Genomic DNA, 21,755 nt, shown 5'->3' with positions numbered 1-21,755 from the left:
GCTTTTTATTTCGAACACGTGGAGGACAAATGGCCATGTATTGGCTTACACTAATCATTCCACTCTGTTTTACAGTGGTAACATAGTACCCACTCTTAGGTAAGTATGAGCATATGTGGTAGTCAGTACAAGTGTTACAGAATATAAAGACAGCACATACATCTGTGCAGTAAAACTCAGTAAACTTTCTTTTAATGGAGGTTGGATATTTGCTGGATATTGAGAGAATGTGGAGATATGAGATGGGAGGTCAGAGAGGGCATCCCTGGTAGCAAGAAGGAGGTGAATGACGCCCCAGAGGAGAGTGAGTTACAGACAACAGCACAGCAGCAGCCGGGGAGTCTGCCCTTCATCACACAGGAATGAAGCAGAGCTGGTACGAGGGCGGAACACAGCCAAACCCACAAGAAATTGGGGTGCTGTTGATGTTCTTTGGGTCAAGCACAGATTTCAGGGTAAATTTCTGTAAAATGCTGGTCAGGAATAAAAACAGCTCCATGCAGAACAGGCCTTCTCCCATACAATTTCGTTTTCCCAAAAATAACACACATAGGGGATTTGTTCCTTGAACACTGTGTTTTGAACTGTCACAAAATGTAAGAATGACTGAATGGATGGTGGGCTGGAAGGATGGTTAGATAGGCAGATGGACAGAAGGACAGACACACTCGCTCTTCACCTAATATCTTCATGGGAACCTTTCATTCAACAAATATTTACTGAGTGTCAGCTCTATATCAAACACTTCATGATGCATTCCTACATTATAACTGCTCTTTTCCATTTCCAATTTCCATTAATCTTTGTAGAAACACCCCCACACTGCTTGTCCAGATGAGTTGAAAGAAGAAGGACTGAGAGGAGGGAACTCATATATGTATGTTTCCCTTTCTACCTCTGGCACAAAATTCAGCCAAAGGTTTTTTTTCCTTCATGTGCTTTCAAAATCACATGTCTAAATGGGTCATTCTCCCACTTTAAAATATTAAATGTCTCTCCCATCTGTTTCAGGAGATGAGGCCCAAATGGGTTGAGCTGGCCCTTTATATTCTGTTCCCAGTATGATGCTCCCTATCATTCCGTCCATTCTTCATACCATCTACTCCCAACGCTAGCCATATCCACTCTTCATCAATCTCCAACACACCATGAAGTTCCTAGCTTTGTCTTGTGCTATTCCATTTGGTTAAGATGCATTTCTCTTATCCTTCCTTCAGGACCTATGTCCCATGTCATTTCCTCGTTATGATTTCTGAGATCTTCACAGGCAGTAGAAGCTAGCCCTCTCTGGGTTTCTTCAACATCACATTCATGCTTGAACTGAAGCATCAATCACCTTGAATCATAATTCTCTGTTTATTTATTTTTCTGCTATGCTAAAATGTGTGCTTTTGAAGGGAAGACTCGGTCCTCAACACCTTGGTATATACAGAGCAAGACCCAAAGCAGGCATCAAAAGCCATCAAATACATGAAGGTGAGTCCGTGGCCAGAGACTCAGCACACACTGTGGCTGTGGGGACCCAATATCCAAGACTTAGATCATGAGTGGAGGAAGATCACGGTGCTCTGGAACCACTGCAGAATATCCTGCCACATTCCAAGGACTCCCTGACACTGCAGTTGGCAGGTTCTGACCTTCTCAATCTAGAGGAAATGTCCTGCTCCTGTGAAAGTGCCCTGCCCTCTCTTCTTACCTTGCTCCTGTGAGGCAGCTCAAATTCCCTTTCTTCTGTTTGAACGTTCCTTATTCCATTTTATGCCTCACTGTGGCAAATGAGTGAGCAGAAAACAGGCAGCTTCCCCTTCTGGTCTCATGAGCAGCCTGTGCTTTCCTCTCTCACAGCACTATTCAATGTTCTCTTTACTAATCTGTTTCCCTAACTAGGATGTGAGCCACTTTGGTGCCCATTCTGTGCTTGTGGATACTTTTAACCCCAGAGCTCAGCCTGAGGAGTCAGAGGTATCACATAGCAAATACTCAAACTTACGAACTTATGTACGTTTCTCATGGCAGCCAAGGAAAGTCTAAATGAGTTTCACCTGCTAAGAGGACCTCTTAGGTAGCTCAGTGATACAGCTAGAGGCATAATTCAATCAACCTATTTTCTAGCTTTCTCACTTTGGAAGAACTGGGTCACCTCTCTGAAGTTCCAGTACTGGGGATGTATGGTGAGGGGAGGAAGCGCATGGGCATTGGGAGTGGTGCTCGTGATCATGGACAAAGAGCATTTCTACCAGCCCCAGAGTGGGCATCATTAAGTTCCAACCAATTCCAGAAAGGTATCTTGTTCCCTGAGCACCTAAGGAAATTAATTTTTATTACCTGCTGAGAAAGCCATGAAGTAGTCACTTTTCTTAAAGTTGCCACACTCATCCAGGAAGTGGACTGGGTCAAACACCTCTGGGCTGGGGAATTCTTTGTCATCATGTAGCACAGAACTCAGCAATGTTACTACAGTCATGCCCTGGAATGAAAGATGAAGATAAATGAATTATAAATAGGTCGTGGAGCGGTAGAAATGTTACAAGTCATTTAGTCCCATCTTTTGATCTAGAGATGAGGAGTCCCAGGTCCAAAGAAGGGTAGTGGCAATTCCAGACAGACAGACCAAGTAATAAACAGGGATGAGTTTAAGACCAGTGGCAGTGATGTTACTAAAGTGGCCTCCAATAGCATTTGAAGTACTGCGTACTTGGTTACTTGGGTGCTAGATCTCTGAATCCCCTTTACTTATCACAATGTTTGGACACTGCTGTGTGTATCCCACCCTTGACTCTATTTCATCATTTCAGCTTTCTTACATCTCATTTGTGGATCATAGTTTAAAATGGAAGCCTCTGAGGGCTCCTGAAAAGTCAGATGTATTTGGAATCTGTTTATAGGGCTTTTTAAAATAGAGGTCTGATCTGATTAAAAATGGCATCTGGCAAATCCATACAGAGACAGATTAATGGTTGTCGGGGGCTGGAAGGAGTGAGGAATGGGCAATGACTGCTTAACAGGTGGTGGATTTCCTTTTGCAGTGATGAAAATGTTCTGGAACTAGATAGTAGCTATGGTTGCACAACACTGTGAATGTACTAAATTTCACTGAATTGTACACTTTAAAATAGCTAAAATGGTCATTTTTATGTTATACTTACTTTACCACAGTAAGAAAGAAAATTTTCCCAAGAGGGAAAGTGACGACTTCTTAGATAATATCAACAAGTACACTAACAACTACTGAGCATTTATCTTTGGGATGAAATTTGTTTCTCTTAATTTTAAAATGTGGGGGGACCCTTCGTTATGGATGAATTCTAGATTAAAAAAACAAAGAGAGATGATAAAATTAGAAAAATTCTCATTTTTCAACAATTCAGGTAAAGATCATCAAGTAATGCTAAAACTGTTGGATGAATGATTTGGGAAACAGTATATTCACAAGGTCTTAAAGTACCATGCCATAGATTTTTAATTAATTACCTATGAAAACAGAACCTCAGCAATAGAGAGATATGGCAGATTTCTCCTTAATAAGTGATCACCTTAGCATCACCCATAATGGGATAAGCTGACATTACATGTCTTCAGCCGAAATGTGATGCAGTGGGACTTACACAACATCACCTAAGTAATTTTCTTGCCAAATACACACAACTGGAATCCAGTCTCAAGAAAACAATCACATAAAGCCAGACTGAGGAACGTATAACATGACAATTGTCCTGGACTCTTCGAAATTGTCAATGTATTAAAATGAAATAAACATAGGAAAAGGAATTGTTCTTGATAACAGGGGAGTAAAGGGGCAGATAATCAAATTAAATACTTGTTCCTTGATTGGACACTAGATGCCCCCTCAAAAAAAGCTACACAAGATATTTTAGGATAATTGAGAAAATGTAATTATAGTATATATATATTAGAAAAAAATATTGCATAGATGATAATTCCTTTAGTGTGAATGCTTTTACTGTTATGTAGATAAAGTCCTTGTTCACTTGTTCTAAGAAGATACACACTGAAGTATTTAGGTGTTAGGTGTGATAGACAGATGATAGATAGACAGGTAGTTAAAATATAGATATATACACAATTTCATATATATTTCATATGTTATATATATATATCCATTGTACGTTTAAATACTATTTAAATTTTTAAATCTTTTAAATTCAAAATTGGGGGTAATTGCACCTCTTAAGTTTATTGTATTTAAGGTCTATAATTTTGCTTTTAAAATTATTGCCTTGTACATTTTAAAACAAATAATACAGGAAAATGTTACTTTAAGATTTTAAAAGCAGGTATATTTTCAGCAAATGGTGCTGGGACAAGTAGATAACCATAAAGAAAAGAAATGAAATATGATCATTACTTCGCTCCATAAGTAAAAATGAACTTTAAGTGGATCATAGAGCTAAATATAAACGCTAAAAGTATAAAACTTGAAAAAGAAAAGCATAAATATTTGATAGCATGTGCTGGATAATAAATATGACACAAAAGCCTAACTCAAAAGAGAAATAATTGATAAATTGGACTTCATAAAAATTTTTAACTATGCTCTTTTTTTTTTAAACTTCTGCTCCTTGAAAGACATTTTTAGAAACCAAAAAAAGAAAGAAAAAGACACAAACTGGGAGTAAACATTTGCAACATTGAGACATGACAAAGGGATTGCATACAAAATATATAAAGAACTGCAGTAATTAAATAATAAAGCAAACAACCCAATCAAAAATAGGACTTTGAGCAAACACTACCAGTGAACACATTCGAATGGCCAATCAACACATGGAAACAAGCCAAATATCATTATTCACCAAGAAAATAGAAGTAAAACAAAATGAGGTATCACTACACAACCACTTCAGTGTCTAAAATTTAGAGGGTGCGGTGGCAAGTGTTGGGGCGCGTTAGTCGGTGGGCATGCAGACGGCGCACCCAGGTTCCATTCAGGGCCAGCGGCCACGTGCTTGCCCGTGACCCCGCCTCTTAGCCAGCACAATGCAAACCGTAAACACCACAACAGTGTGGGGAGGAGCATTTGCCTCTCGAGCTTTCTTTGCCTAGTCTCCGGCCTCTTGACGCTTCAGGCGAAGGGCCGTCTTTCCGCCCCCAGTTCCCGCGCCGCGGGACGCGCAACTGTGCCACCGGCTCCGGAGCTGAGAGCGCTGCCAGCCTGTCGCGCCAGAATGGGGGATGAGCAAGTCGGGCGCTATACCTGGTCCAGGCAGCGCCGCCCCACCTGCCCTACGCCCTCGGAGGGGAGGCTCGTGTCACAGGTTGGACCACGTCGCACGGCGCCTCGCTGCCGCCAACCCCTAGGCACTCCCTGTGCTGAAAAAAAGCGTGTTGGGGAGGTCACCGCTTCAAGCAGTGAGGCCTGCCTCCACCCACCGTCTGGCCCTGTCTGCGCGGGCTCCGGACCTGGATTCCAGCCGGGCTGAGCCTCAGGCCGCGCGGGGACTATGGGCACCACCAGCGAGCGGAAAGGGGGTCGGCTTCATGGGGCGGCGCCAAGGTCCCGACCTTTAACCCCTGATCCCCGCCCCACCTTCCACGTGAGGCGAGCCAGACGTCTGACACGCGCCTGCAAGCCCTTCCACAGAAAAGCGAGAAAACCTCCAGCTTTAGCACACCGGACAATCAGTTCCACCAAAGTTAACAACGATGCTTTAAATGTTTTTTTTTTTTTATCGCTTTAAAAATATTTACAGATCTGAAATCTCTCCCCTTATGCCCCTACCCATACTCAGGACAAGAGAAACGGAAAGAGGCGTTGAGATGATTGTTCAAAGCCCCCAAGGGCTGGCTTGGCCGGCCATGTGTCCGTGTACATAAATACAGGTGTGTATGTGGGGAGAGGCGTGTACTTGGTTTGGTGTTTTTCTGATTTTTTTTTCCCTACCAGTCAATATCGTTCTGGCCAAAACTCCCTTTCCCACCACCACCCAAGAACAGCCCCTCCAAAATGGTTTTCAAAACGTATTGGGGGGCTTCCCTGGTGGCGCAGTGGTTGAGAGTCTGCCTGCCGATGCAGGGGACGCGGGTTCGTGCCCCGGTCCGGGAGGATCCCACATGCCGCGGAGCGGCTGGGCCCGTGAGCCATGGCCGCTGAGCCTGCGTGTCCGGAGCCTGTGCTCCGCAACGGGAGAGGCCACAACAGTGAGAGGCCCGCGTACAAAAAAAAAAAAAAAAACGTATTGGATTGTTTTGGGTAGAACGAGGTGATCTGGCTGGAGGAATGCCGATAAATACCAGAAACAATCAAAACAAAAAATAGGGCAGAGGCCATAAATAAGAAATAATAAATTAAAAATAAAATAAAATTTAAGAACGCTAACAACGGCAAGTGTTGGAGGGTACCTACCTCCAGCAACTGGAACTTTCATATATTGCTAGTAGGAAGGGAAAATGTCACAGCCGTATTAGAAAACAGTCTGGTGGGTTTTTAAAATAAAGTTAAACATTTAAGCAACACTCCCACTCCTCGGTATTTACCCAAAAGAAATGAAATTTTATGTCCACACAAAAACCTGTATCAAATGTTTAAAGCACCTTTATTCAAATAGCCCAAAACTGGAAGCAACCCAAATATCCATCAATTAGTAAATGAATAAACAATTTGTGGCTCTCCACATGATGGATTACTCATCGATAAAGAAGGAATAATCCACTGATACATGCAGTAACAAGGATGAATCTCAAACATATTCTGCCACATAAAAAAGAGATAAAGGCATATATTGATTACAAGTTATTTCATTTATGTCACATTGTATTGCATTCCTGAAAAGGCAAAACTGTAGGACCAAAAGCAGATCAGTGGTTACCAAGGGCAAGAACTGGGGGAAATGGATTGTTTGCAAAAGGAGAATAAGGAAACTCTTTGAGATGATGAAAATGTTTTATATCTTAGTTGTGGTGGTAGTTACATAACTTCACATACTGGTCAAAACTCTTTAGACTCTACACTTAGAAAGGTGATTTTTCTTCTACATAACTTATACCTCAAGTAAAAAATAGAGGAATACAGTAAGTCACAAAAACCACATACGGTAAAAAGCCTCCTTCCCATCTAACTACACAAACTTATTTAGACTTTCCAAAAACAACCATTCCCACCAACTAGTTATATACCTTCCAGAGATATTATGCACATCAGGCAGATAATCCTATATACATTTATGCCACTTATCACTTTCTTCTTTTTTTACCCAATGACAAGCATCCAGTGGATCTTGATTTTTTTCTTTAATTAAAATAATTTAGGGACTTCCCTGGTGGTGCAGTGGTTAAGAATCTGCCTGCTAATGCAGGGAACATGGGTTCAAGCCCTGGTCCGGGAAGATCCCACATGTCGTGGAGCAACTAAGCCCGTATGCCACAACTACGGAGCCTGCACTCTAGAGCCCGCAAGCCACAACTACTGAGCCCGCATGTTGCAACTACTGAAGCCCACGTGCCTAGAGCCTGTGCTCTGCAACAAGAGAAGCCACTGCAATGAGAAGCCCACGCACCGTCACCAGAGAAAGCCCACGCGCAGCAACAAAGACCAAACGTAGCCAAAAATAAATTAATTTTTTAAAAATAATAATTTAGATATTGTCCCGTGTCAACACATATACAACTGCCTTATCATGCTACATAATATAAATGTGCCATTACACTACTAATGAACATTTAGATAGCTCAAAATACTTTTTTATTACAAGCAGTGATGCAAGGATGAATTTTTTGGGCATTCCTTCATTAGCACTTGTAGTAGATTCCAAGAATTATAATTCTTGCATTATAAGATACCATATTTTATTCTTTAATAGATATTGCCAAAATGTCCCCCCAAAAAAGATGTACTTATTTATAATCCTGCCAGTGGCACGTGAAAGCACTTGTTTACGCATATCCTCTCTAATAAAAGGTTTTCTCAGCCTTTGACTTCATCACACTAATATATGAAAATAGTGTCTCATAGTTTGAGCTTGTATTTTGCATGTTACCTGGTTTAATTCTTGCAACATTTTGAGGTAAACAAGGTTAGTTTTATCAACAGTTCACAAATGTCTTCAGCAGGACATGAATAGTCACACAAAGTGGCATAAATAAGGAATATATACAGATTCACTTCAGTTCAAGTAAGGTTTTGACCACCAAATGAAATTGCATCAAACTTATATTTGTTTTCAATTTTCCACGTTTTTAGTATTGCAGAATTAAGGAGGAGGGATTTCTAAATCCACGTTACAGGCAAAAAAAAAAAACTTAGATCAGCTCTAACGCAGTAGCTTTCAGTGATCTACAGCTACGTATATTTAAAGTAAAGCTAATCAAAAGTAAATAAAATTTAAAATTCAGTTCCTCAGTTGCACTGATCACATTTCAGGCACCCACTAGGCACATGTGGCTAGTGGCTACCATATGGGACAACGCAGAGATGCACAATTCCCTCTTCCCCAGAAGATAGCAATAGTAATTTCAACCTTAATAAACTCACGGTCCTTCTCCCCTCAAAGTAGACTTTTCAGTCATCTTATTTTTATGTATAATAACATATGCAGGCTTCAAATGGGAGTAGCTTGTAGGATACCAACTATAAAGTCTGAATAAAAATAGAAACCATGTGTTAGAAAGCACTGGAAAGCTGCAGACAAAAATTAGTCTCCAGATTCCAGAGACAGAAGAAACTTGGAAAGGTAAACTGGCATTCACAGTCAATATCTGACTGTGTTAATATCCAATTCTGAAACAGGAGGTGTTATGTAATTCTGTCCGCCTAGTGAAGGAAAGATGAACACTTTCTGGAAGAAGATAAACATCACCTGAGACTGCGTTTTTTTTCTTATGCAATATTTGAGCTTAAGCAAAACTTACCAGGTACAGGGAAGACAGAACTAAGCAAACACAAAAAGAAAAGAAAAGGGGGCAATTATATACATATAATAAAAATATACCCACAATATGGAAAGTTACCCACCTTATTTTATGAGGCCAGCATTACCTTGATATCAGAAGTCTGATTAAAAATTCTTTGAGAAAGAGTAATTGCAGACCAGTCTCTTGTGAATATAAATACAAATGTTCTCAATAAAATGTAGCAAACCAAATTGAGCTTTTTATATATGAGAGACAGACACAGACCCCGACAGAGAGAATAAAATATATGCCATATAAACAAATGCAGAGAATACATTTGGTCAAATTTTGTACACACAATTATAAAAAATTATACAGATTGCGAAGAGCAGGGGACGGGAAAATGAGGAGTTTCTAATCAATGGGTATAAAGTGGTTGCCGGGGGTTTGGGGGAGAGAGGGATGAACATACAGAACACAGAGGATTTCTAGAGCAGTGAAAACTACTCTATATGATACCACGATGAATACATGTCATTATACACTTGCCCAAACTCATAGAATGTACAACATCAAGAGTGAACCCTAATGAAAATGATGAACTTTGGATGCTAATGATGTGCGCAAACAGGCTCATCAACTGTAAAAAATGCACCACTCTGGGAGAGGATATTGATAATGGGTGAGGCTATCTATGCACGTGTCGAGGCAGGGAGTATATAGGAAATCTCTGTATCTTCAGCTTAATATTTCTGTGAACCCAAAACTGCTCTTAAAAAATAAAGTTCATCCCAAAATATCATACAAAAATAAGATTATGAATATTTCCCTGATCTGCTTTAATATTTACAAAAATATACATAAAATATCATTCTCAATGATGAGATATTAGGCCCTCACCTCTTCCTGGATATCACAAATTAAACAATGGCCACTATCACCACCACTTCTGTTCAACACTATCCTGGAAATCCTGCCAGTGTGATAATGCAACAAAGAAAATTAAAGTCATGAGAATTGGAAGATAAAGAATAAAACAAATATTAAACCAGGTGGCAAAACTGTATATACAAAAATTACAAATCAATCCATAAACAAATTATTAGCAATGATAAATGAATTTGGAAAGGTTGCTAGATATAAGGTCATCAAAATAAAATCAAATATATTTCCATATAGCAAAAAAGTGGGGGCTTCCCTGGTGGCACAGTGGTTGAGAGCCACATGCCCTCTATGGATGCTGTGGTGCATGAGAGCCAGAGATACACTGACCTTATCCCCACCAACCTGCCCCATGCAGTGACCCGTGATGTTAAATTCAGAAACTGTTTCATCCCCAGGGTAAGATTTGTTTCTCCTGCTGTGACCTCAATGCTCTTGAAGTTCCCATATTCACAGTATGGTTGCAGTCCTTAAGATGAGATTATTGCAAAAGTCATGCATGGGGTAGCCTGATGGGTTTTGTGTTGTTTCCAATTTGTGGCTATAAATCTTCATGACAGATCTTGATTATCTGGCTAAGTCTCCCAAATTTGTTCTGCTTCTTTAATATTGTTTTGTCTACTCTTAGCAGTTTACATTTCCAGATAAATTTTAGTATCCATTTGTCAATTACCCAAAACACTCAGCTACGATTTTTATCAGGTTGATATTAAATCAATTTGGAAAGAATTGACATCTTGACATGTTGAATCCTTCAATTCACAGATACAATTTATTTGGGCTTTCTTTAATTTTTCAGTACTGTTTTGTTTTCAGTACAGTGGCTTGCACATCTGTTATGTTTTTCTCAGATAAATAATATTTCTGATGTTATTATACATTGTATAATTTTATTTTGTTTTTGTTTTTTACTTTTCGGTTATGCCACGGTGCGTGTGGGATCTTAGTTCCCGGACCAGGGATCAAACCCGCGCCCTTGCATTGAAAGTCTCAACCCCGGACCACCAGGGAATTTCCTACATTGTATAATTTTTAAAATGCCTTTTCCACTTTTTTTTTTTTTGCAGGGACTCTGGTGTCTGCCAATCACACAGTCAATCTCTTTCTGGACTTTAGCTGATAAGACACAAGTGAGACTGATGGAAAAACAGGAAAATACATACCACATTTGCATACCAATTCAGAGTTACATAAAGCTCTGTGGAGGTGTTCCAACATCATTATAAACATCAATTATAGGCCCAGAAGGACACCTAGACATACAGAGTGAGTTGCCATAATATAGGTACAAATGACTTTCATACAAGCTAGGCTTTGAGATAAATCTGTGCACATCTATATATTAGCATACAGGATCATTAATACAAATAGAAATTATGAAATGCTTCAAATATAAATATTACTTTTTTTTTTTTTTTTTTTGAGGAAGAGCTATTTTAATTTTCTATTAAACATTCTTCCGGGCTTCCCTGGTGGCGCAGTGGTTGAGAGTCCGCCTGCCGATGCAGTGGACATGGGTTCGTGCCCCGGTCCGGGAAGATCCCACATGCCGCGGAGCGGCTGGGCCCGTGGGCCATGGCCGCTGAGCCTGAGCGTCTGGAGCCTGTGAACTTCCAAAATTTTACTCCATATCTTACCAAGTTATTAGAAATAACATTAGCATTAGAAAAACTAGGAAGGTAAAAGTAGGGAAAACACATCACATGCCAAAGTCTGATATGAAATTTACCTTTAAAAAAAAGGAATAAAAAGTAATATTCCTTTAAATTGAATAAAAAAAAACTAGGAAGGTAAATTAAATGTGGCTTGTTAAACTAAACATATGAAAAGGGAAAATTATAACAAAGGAAGGAGAGTTTTACAAATTTAATTAAATTAATACGAGATTATAATTTGAAAACTGTGCATCTCAAAGCAAACTTTATTTGTTCAATTATCTTTAACAACAGTGTTTTATGATTCTAATACATTGATTTTTTTCCAAGAAGGAAACTCACTTAAAAATATTTTTGTTTTAAAAAATAGGCCTGTGTTCAGCTATATATTTTTTCTCCCAAGCCTCGATCATATTTCTTTGATTTGGGAGGAAAATACTGTTTTGATGGTGTGAAATGCAAAACTGTAAAGATTTTTTTTAAAAAACATCCCAGTACAGAATTTTAAAAATTATCAGTGGAAAACAGATTAAGGTCATTAAATGCACAACACTAACTACTGGCCAGCTACTGGTATTCTGTTTCTTCCCTAGTTCTCCCAAAGAAAACTTAAAAACTGAGTCTTCAGCAGAATAATCCTCAAATATACTTTATAAGCAAAATTAGAGCTTTTGTTTACATAGTTTTTGGATTTTTCTATTCCTAATTTTATTCTAAAACTCAATTTTACCCCAAACCATAATTACCATATTAACTTTGTAATGCACAGTTGTATGCAATTCAGCAAAGCAGTAGTACACCATCAGGTTCTATTCACCCAGAGCTTAGGAAAAACAGGATTGGTCACACCCATTTAAAAACGAATACGCTATTTGCCAATGTGTAGTTTCAATCTAAGTTCTGACAATGAAATATATGGATATATATCTATATATCTCATCTTGATTTTCAAAGGTAGACAAAGAGAGTTCTTCACAGCTTAGCTTTGCCTGGCTGAAGCTGAAGATTTTGTAACTTCATAGCCAGACCCATGCTGCCAGTGATTTTCAATTTACCTTGAAAGAAGGCCGACTAAGGATTCATTTTACCAGTCATCAAAGCCAGCAAGACCGAGTCAGCCATTGTAATTGTGCAGTCGGCCTTCTTAACTGAGTTAGGGAGCACTGATCCTTTGCCATTCTTCACGTCCACCACCCAGGTGGCTTCTTTACCTCCAGGGCCATCCTTCACCTTGAAGGCAAAAATACCACCTATTTTCTTCGCAAACTGCTCCCCTTCCTCTTCAAGCTTCTTCTCAATCTCCTTAAAGACAAGATTTGCCTTAAATCCATCAACTGCAGAGCTGGTTGGAGCAGCCTCAACTTGATGACTTCTAAAAGAACTGGCAGCTTCAGGAAAATCCATCTTGTACAGCGTGACAACTACTGCTCCTCCGATGCCTGAATTATGCTGCAGAGCAACTTTTGCACCAGAAACTAGCCTTTTTCCGGCTTCCTAAATATTACATTATTAACTCAAGAAATTACTGTCCTCGCAGAAAGAAAAAGCAGGAATCAAGTATTAATTTCATTTTAACAACCAAATTCTGTAATTGATGTATATGTATGTGTGGTTTGTGTGACTGTACATGTGTTGTGTGTGTATTTATTTGCAACTTTCAGTGCTATCTTCTTTTTTTTTTTTTTTTTTTGCTGTACGCGGGCCTCTCACTGCTGTGGCCTCTCCCGTTGCGGAGCACAGGCTCCGGACACACAGGCTCCGCGGCCATGGCTCGCGGGCCCAGCCGCTCCGCGGCATGTGGGATCTTCCGGGATCGGGGCACGAACCCGCGTCCCCTGCATCGGCAGGCGGACTCTCAACCACTGCGCCACCAGGGAAGCCCCAGTGCTATCTTCTTTAATCCTCATAACTCCCCAAAGGTGGCCACTTTGAAACATTCTAGCACTTTCTTCTGAAACTTAAATTTCATATTTCTAAATAATTACTAGGGCTTCCCTGGTAGTGCAGTGGTTAAAGAATCTGCCTCCTAGTGAAGGGGATACGGGTTCGAGCCCTGGTCCGGGAAGATCCCACGTGCCGCGGAGCAACTAAGCCCGTGCGCCACAACTACTGAGCCTGCGCTCTAGAGCCTGCAAGCCACAACTACTGAGCCCCCATGCCTAGAGCCCATGCTCTGCAACAAGAGAAGCCACCGCAATGAGAAGCCCTTGCACCGCAATGAAGAGTAGCCCCCACTCGCCACAACTAGAGAAAGGCTGCACACAGCAATGAAGACTCAGTGCAGCCAAATATAAATAAATAAATAAATAAAATAAATTTATTTTAAAAATTACTACTTTTATTTCCTGATTTATCTATTTTTAGACAATGTATGACTTTCTGGTAAGTGAGATGAGGGCTTACATCTCAACCACCACCCCATACAAAATAAGTACCCACAAACAGATATACACACACACACGACTTCCCCTCACTCAATTCTCCGCAATATATTTATATCACAATTTTTTATTATATCACTATTCATTGTTTATATCATATGACTATGTAAATACTGTACAAGTAAGACAACTATGATTATGTTGACTCTTTTGTACATTCTTGGTCTTTTAACACGTATTTCAATTCCTAATTTTTAGATGCCAATTTAGAATTATTGCAAATGCTCAGGCAGATGTTTCAAACTCTTAGTAATTAATTTTCTAATTACTGGGAAGCCTCAATTTATCATTTCTCTTTTGTTCTTGGTGTCTCCTCTCCCATCTCCTTTATCCACCTAGTCCATTTTGAAATAGATGTTTTCTAAACCTTGTGCCCAGCACCCTCTCTGAAACCTCCATTTTCCTATACGAGATCTCCTGACTCTTCAGGAATAATTCTCATTTATAATTAATTTATCATCACTTCAATGGGGTTCTGACCCAGAAAAACATAATTTGCTTAAAGATAATTTTTTTAATTAAAAAAAAATGTTCATAAAAGTTTAAACTATTGACCTGAAAAGAAATTCTTATGGCAAACACCATTTTTCTGGACTCAGACTTCTGGAATATTTCCTTTTGAAGTGTGACATAAGTACAAAAAAAGAAAATTATAGGCCAATATTCCTGATGAACATAGATGCAAAAATTCTCAACACTGGGCTTCCCTGGTGGCGCAGTGGTTGAGAGTCTGCCTGCCAATGCAGGGGACACGGGTTCGTGCCCCGGTCTGGGAAGATCCCACATGCTGTGGAGCAGCTGGGCCCGTGAGCCATGGCCGCTGAGCCTGCATGTCCAGAGCCTGTGCTTCACAACGGGAGAGGGCACAACAGGGAGAGGCCCATGTACCGCAAAAAAAAAAAAAAATTCTCAACACAGTGCTAGCAAACTGAATATAAGAGCACATTAGAAGGATCACACACTGGGCTTCCCTGGTGGTGCAGTGGTTAAGAGTCCGCCTGCCAATGCAGGGGACACGGGTTCGAGCCCTGGTCTGGGAAGATCCCACATGCCGCACACCACAGTGAGAGGCCGGCGCACCACAATGAAGAGCAGCCCCTGCTCGCCTCAACTTGAGAGAGCCTGCGCACAGCAGCGAGGACCCGACACAGCCAAAAATAAATAAATAAATAAAATAAATAAATAAATAAAAGAAGGATTGCACACTATGATTAAGCTGGATTTATCCTTGAGATATATGGGTGGTTCAAAATATGCAAAACAATAAATATGATGTACCACATTAATAGAATAAAGGATAAAAATCATACTGTCATCTCAATAGATGCGGAAAAAACACTGGACAAAATTTAACATCCTTTCATGGCAAAAACTCCTCCCAACAAATTATGTATAGAAGGAATGTATCTCAACATATATGACAAGCCCAGGTCTAACATACTCAACGGTGAGGGGAGTGACATCAGCATTACAGCAGTGTGAGACACTCCCTTTGTCCCTACCTTCAATGTACAACCAGTTAAACGTCCATAACTCAACAAAGGGAACTCTGCCCAACACACGAGGATGCCAGAGAATTCCACACATCTCTACATTTAAAGCTGGGTGGATTGGAACGCATAGAGGAGGCAGAATGGAGGGAACAGGTGAGGCAATGCCTGAGATGCTGGCACCCAGTCATGGCGTCTAAGCCCACAGCCCCAGAGAATCCAGGAGTAGTGGGGGGGGGGCATTGCACACAATTCTGACCTCCCAGTCACAACAGCACCTAAAGCCACAGGGAACTGAGAAGTGGCAGCAGGACCTGTGACTGTCCCTTCAGCTGTGGAAGCACCTGCAACTCTGGATCCCCACCCTCCCACCCACAGCAGCAGCACCCATGAACCTGAAAACCCCTAATGCAACAGAGGTGACCATAGCTCCAACTGCCCTCCAACTCCCACCCTCCCCCCTCGGCAGTGAAGCCCACAGCCCAGACGACCCTGGACAAGGTGCCTGCCGTTCGGGTTCCCCAGGTGGCAATGCCAGCAATAGCAGTGACACCAGCAACAGCAAGGCACCGATGACAATGAGGCAGCAGTAGTGACAATGAGGGCACCGAACAACACCTCTGGCAAAGGCAGTGGGGTGGAAAGTGCCAATTCTCAAATATAGCCAGAGGCAGCTGAAGTAAGAGAAACCAAAAACTTCTGCTATAGTGTCATCTACTGAAAACAAACAAAAAGGCCTCCAAGTACAAACCTGTTGAATTGTTAGAAACAAATTTAAAAGAAAGACAAAACACCTTTACCTAATGAAGAAAGGTGTTTGCTACTTCAAATGCACCAGTAGAAGAACAACTCATCAAGCACCATCGTTAACAATAGCATAAAAATTCTCCAGAAGCCAAACTGAAAATCACAGAATATTGAGATCTAATTGATAGACAATTCAAGAGAGCTGTCGTGAAGAAACTCAAACTCAACATGATACAGCAAAACTCAGTCAGGCAGTTCAATGAGCTAACAAATGAAATTAATGAGTAGAAAGAATACCTTACCAAAGAGACTGAAACATTAAAAAAAAAAAGTCTGGAGCTGAAGCATGCAATAAATGAGATGAAGAACACATTATAAAGCAGGCGTTCCCCAACCCCTGGGCCACCTGTTAGGAATCGGGCTGCACAACAGGAAGTGAGTGGTGGGCCAGTGAGCGAAGCTTCATCTGCTGATCCCCATCGCTCCCCATTGCTCACATTACTGCCTGAACCATCACCCACTGCCCCTGTTCGTGGAAAAACTGTCTTCCATGAAACCCATCCCTGATGCCAAAAAGGTTGGGGACCGCTGTTATAAAGCATTGGAAATAGGGCATCCCATGGAAGAGAGAATTAGAGAGCCTGAAGATAGAAATCTAGACATGATTCTGGTTGAAGAGGAGAGAGAAATAAGGTGTTAAAAAAATTGAAGAAATTCTAAAAGAACTATTGGAACCCATTAGGAAGGACAACATAAGGATAATGGGTATCCCACAAGGAGAAGAGAGGGAGAAGGGAACAGAGAGTTCATTTAAAGAAATAATAACTGAGAACCTCCTAAACCTGGGGAAGGAACTGGATATATAAGTGCATGAAGCTAAGAGAACACCTAATTACCTCAATGCAAAAAGACCTTCTCCAAGACACATTATATTAAAACTGCCAAAAGTCAGTGACAAAGAAATCCCCATATGCTGTTGGTGGAAATGTAAACTGGTTCAGCCACTATGGAAAAGAGTATGGGGATTTCTAATGTTTCCAAGATATGGAAACAACCTATGTGGCCATAAACAGATGAATGGATAAAGATGATGTGGTATATATACAGTGCAATACTACTCAGTGAAAGAAAGAGAAAGAAAGAAAGAAAGAAAGAAAGGAAGGAAGGAAGGAAGGAAGGAAGGAAAGGGAGGGAGGGAGGGAGGAAGGGAGGGGGGAAGGAAGGGAGGGAGGGAGAAAGGAAGGAAAGAAAGAAAGAAACCTTGCCATTTGCAACATGGGTAGACCTTGAGGGTATTATGCTAAGTGAAATGAGCCAGTCAGAGAAAGACAAATACTGTATGGTTCCATTCACATGTGGAATATACAAACAAACAAACAAAACAAAAACAAAAACATAGATACACAGAACAGAGTAGTGGTTACCAGAAGGGAAGCAGAGTGGAGGGAGGGCAAGATGGGTAAAGGAGGTCAACTGTATGGTGAACGGATGGAAACTACACTTTTGGTGGTGAGCACACTGCAGTGTATACAAAATGTGATGTTGTACACATGGAACATATATAATGTTATAAACCAATGTTACCTCAATAAAGCATTTAATTTTAAAATAAATAAATAAGTAAAGGGAAGAGTGGATGGTTAACCAAAAAAAAGGTAAAATGCTATAAGCTATGCTTTTTTTTTAAGAGGTAAAATATATTAGCTGTATAATTGTATTTATTTTAAACCATTTATAATTTTTAATGAATATTGGAGACCAAATGAAATGTATAGCATGATGTTTTTAATCCAGTGTAAGTGGGAAACAAATAGTACATGAAATTATGACCCCACCATTTTGTTCCTGCTCTTCTGAGCCAGAACCTTTTAACACTCAGTTTATTAAGGAATATTTTAACCCAATTATACCAACATTGATGGATTTTTATCAAAAGGTATTTTCTGATATTATTCCAATTAAGCAAATATAATTCTTTGATTAATATTACTATAAGCTATTCTTCTAAGATCAGGAACCAGACAAGGATGCTTACTCTCCCCACTTTTATTTAACATAGTACTAGAAGTCCTAGCCAAAGCAATTAGACAAGAAAAATAAAGGCATCCATTTTGTAAAGGAAGAAGTTAAATTGTCTCTATTTACAATGATAGGATCTTATATATAGAAAATCCTAAAGACTACACCAAAAACTGTTAGAGCTAATAAACAAATTCAGTAAAATAGCAAGATACAACTCAGTGTATAGAAATCAGTTATGTTTCTATATACTAACAATGAACTAACTGAGAGAGAAATGATAAAAATAATCCACTTATAGGGCTTCCCTGGTGGCGCAGTGCTTGAGAGTCTGCCTGCTGATGCAGGGGACACGGGTTCGTGCCCCGGTCCAGGAGGATCCGACATGCCGCAGAGTGGCTGGGCCCGTGAGCCATGGCCGCTGAGTCTGCGCGTCCGGAGCCTGTGCTCCGCAACGGGAGAGGCCACAACAGTGAGAGGCCCGTGTACCGCAAAAAAAAAAAAAAAAAAATCCATTTATAAAACCATTAAAAAGAATAGAACACTTAGTAATAAATTTAACCAAAGAGGTGAAAGATCTGTATATCAGAAACTATAAAACACTGATTAAAAAGAATTAAAGAGAACACAAATAAAAAGATATCCTGCAGTCATGGATTAGAAGAATGAATATTCTCTAAATGTCCACATTACCTAAAGCAATCTACTGATTCAATGTAATCCTTATCAAAATTCTAATGACATTTTCACAGAAATAGAAAAAGAAATCTTAAAATTCATATGGAACCACAAAAAAACCTTGAACAAACCAAATAATCTTGAGAAAGTAAAACAAAGCTGGAGGCACCACATTTTCTGATTTTAAACTATATTACAAAGATACAGTAATAAAAACAGTAGAGGGCTTCCCTGGTGGTGCAGTGGTTGAGTGTCCGCCTGCCGATGCAGGGGACACGGGTTCGTGCCCCGGTCCGGGAAGATCCCACATGCCGCAGAGCAGCTAGGGCTGTGAGCCATGGCCACTGAGCCTGCATGTCCGGAGCCTGTGCTCCTCAACGGGAGAGGCCACAACAGTGAGAGGCCCTCGTAATGCAAAAAAAAACAAAAAACAAAACAAAAAAAACCAGTAGAATGGCATAAAAACAGACACATAGATCAATGGAACATAATGAATACAGCAGAAATACAGATGGTCCCCAACTTATGCAGTACCATTTACAGTTTTTTCCACTTTACAATGGTAGAAAAGCCATATGCATTGAGTAGAAACTGTACTTGGAATTTTGAATTTTGGTCCTTTCTTAGACGAGCAATATGCAGTATGATACCCTCTCATAACGCTGGGTGGAAGCAGCAAGCCACAACTCCCAACCAGCCATGCAATCATGAGGATAAACAACCAATACATGTACAACCACATTCTGCACCCATATAACTATTCTGTTTCTCACTTTCAGTACAGTATTCAATAAATTACATGAGATATTCAATGTTTATAATAAAATAATCTTTGTGGCAGGTGATTTTGCCCAACTATAGACTAATGTATGTGTTCTGAGCATGTTTAAGGTAGGCTAAACTAAACTATGCTATTTAGTAAGTTAGATATATTAAGCACATTTTTGACATATGACATTTTTAACTTAAAATGGGTTCACTGGGATGTAACCCCAGTGTAAGTTGAGAAAGATCTGTAAATCCATGTATCTACAGTCAACTCTCTTTGACAAGGGTGCCAAGAATACACAGTGGGAAAATTATAGTCTCTTCAATAAATGGTGCTGGGAAAACTGTATATTCACATACAAAAGAATATAATTTGATCCTTATCTTATACCATTCATAAAAATTAATTCAAAATGGATTAAAGACTTAAATGTAAGACCTCAAATCATAAAGCTCCTAGTAAAAAACATAGGGGAAAAGTTCCCTGACATGGTCTTGGCAATAATTTTTGATATGACACCAAACACACAGGCAATAAAAGCAAAAATAAACAAGTAAGACTACATCAGTATAAAAAAGCTTCTACACAGGAAAAGGAACAATCAACAAAATGAAAAGGCAACCTACAGAATGGGAGAAAATATTTGTGAAATATATTTGACAAGGTGTTAATATCTAAATTATATAAGGAACTCAAACAACTCAATAGCTAATAATAATAACAGTAATAATAACCCAATTAAAATGGGTAAAAGACCTGAATAAACATTTTTCCAAAGAAGATGTACAAATGGCCAACAGGTATATGAAAAGGTACTCAACATCAGGGGAATAAGATATCACCATACACCTGTTAGTGTGGCTATTATCAAAAAGACAAGAGATAACAAGTATTAGTGAGGATGTGGAAAAAAGGAAACCCTTATACACTGTTGATGGAAATGTAAACTGGTACAGCCATCATGGAAAACAGCATAAAAGTTCCTCAAAAAATCAAAAACAGAACTACCATATGATCCAACAATTTCACTTCTGGGTATGTATCCAAAGGAAATGAAATCAGTATCTCAAAGAGATATCTGCATTCCCATGTTCATTGCAACATTATTCACAATAGCCAAGATATGGAAACAACCTAAGTGTCTATCAATGGATAAATAGATAAAGAAAAGATGATGTATACAACAGAATATTATTCAGCCAATAAAGGTGAAAATCCTGCCATTTGCAACAACGTGAATGAACCTAGAGGATATTATGCTAAGAAAAAGTAAACCAGACACAAAAAGACAAATACTGCATGACCTAACTTACATGTGAAATATAAAAAAGTCATACTCATAGAAACAAAGAGTGGAGGGATGGTTGTCAGAGGCTGTGGTGGGGGAAATGGGGAGATGCTGGTCAAAGGGTACAAACTTTCAGTTATAATATGGACAAGTTCTGGGGATCTAAAGTATCAATACAACATGGTGACCATAGTTAACAATGCTGTATTGTATACTTGAACTTTGCTAAGAGTAGTTAATTAGCTTGATTGTGGAAATCATTTCGCAATTTGATTTCACAATATGAAATCATGTTGTACACCTTAAATATATAAATTTATATTTGTTAATTATATCTTAATAAAATGGGAAAAACTAAAGTTGTTCAAAAAGGGAAAAAATTCTCTTAGGCACATCTTTTGTCTAAACAGCATATATCTTTTTCTAAATCTAACCTTGTAAAGAACTTCCCAGACTGTGGAAATTTTCTCAGCCTTTCTTACCAGATTTCTAGAAGTTATGCTATACTTCAACAAATATAGTTCCCATCTTCCCTACCCTAGCATTAGAATGCTGCATATTCAGAATAAGGAAAGATTTCTGCAAAAACATACCTACCATTCAAAGTGGACTATTCTTAAGAAAACTAATATTCAATCCTAGGCCAATTTATGCTGGCTGTGCCTGCTACAAATCCCTTCCCATGAAGTCCAGACACTTATCCAGAATTTTTTATTGATGAAATCCATAGGTTTACTGCCTTTGCTACTGCTCACACTGTCTTCACTTTTCTCAGTCCTTCTCCCTTATTGTACAAATTTGTCTCACTTTTAACCTTTTTAAAATATTTTAATTTTAAACTTATAGCTGGTGGCACAGAAATTTCAAAAATAAAGCCTC

At 39.5% G+C, this 21,755-nt stretch overlaps 1 protein-coding gene and 1 pseudogene across 2 annotated transcripts in view; both read right to left on the bottom strand.

Moving 5' to 3' along the window:
• Window positions 1–203: 203 nt before the first annotated feature.
• The window catches only part of LOC309816311 (cytochrome P450 2C18-like), a gene marked incomplete at its 5' end in the record, with an annotated part of 55,573 nt that continues 34,021 nt past the window's right edge, over window positions 204–21,755 (bottom strand). Inside the window, 4 exon segments of the mRNA XM_082643637.1 lie at window positions 204–564; window positions 2,326–2,467; window positions 5,216–5,460; window positions 10,855–10,905. Coding sequence (XP_082499763.1) covers window positions 353–564; window positions 2,326–2,467; window positions 5,216–5,460; window positions 10,855–10,905 — 650 coding nt within the window. The 3' untranslated portion in view covers window positions 204–352.
• Window positions 12,062–12,882, bottom strand: LOC309798854 (sterol carrier protein 2-like; annotated as a pseudogene). The gene has a single exon. The product of its transcript is annotated as a sterol carrier protein 2-like (transcript).

Source organism: Mesoplodon mirus (genome assembly GCF_964341445.2).
Source record: "Mesoplodon mirus genome assembly, chromosome: 2".
NCBI lineage: Eukaryota > Metazoa > Chordata > Mammalia > Artiodactyla > Ziphiidae > Mesoplodon > Mesoplodon mirus.
Note: the sequence above shows the minus strand (reverse complement) of the source record. Positions and strands in the feature narration are given on the sequence as shown.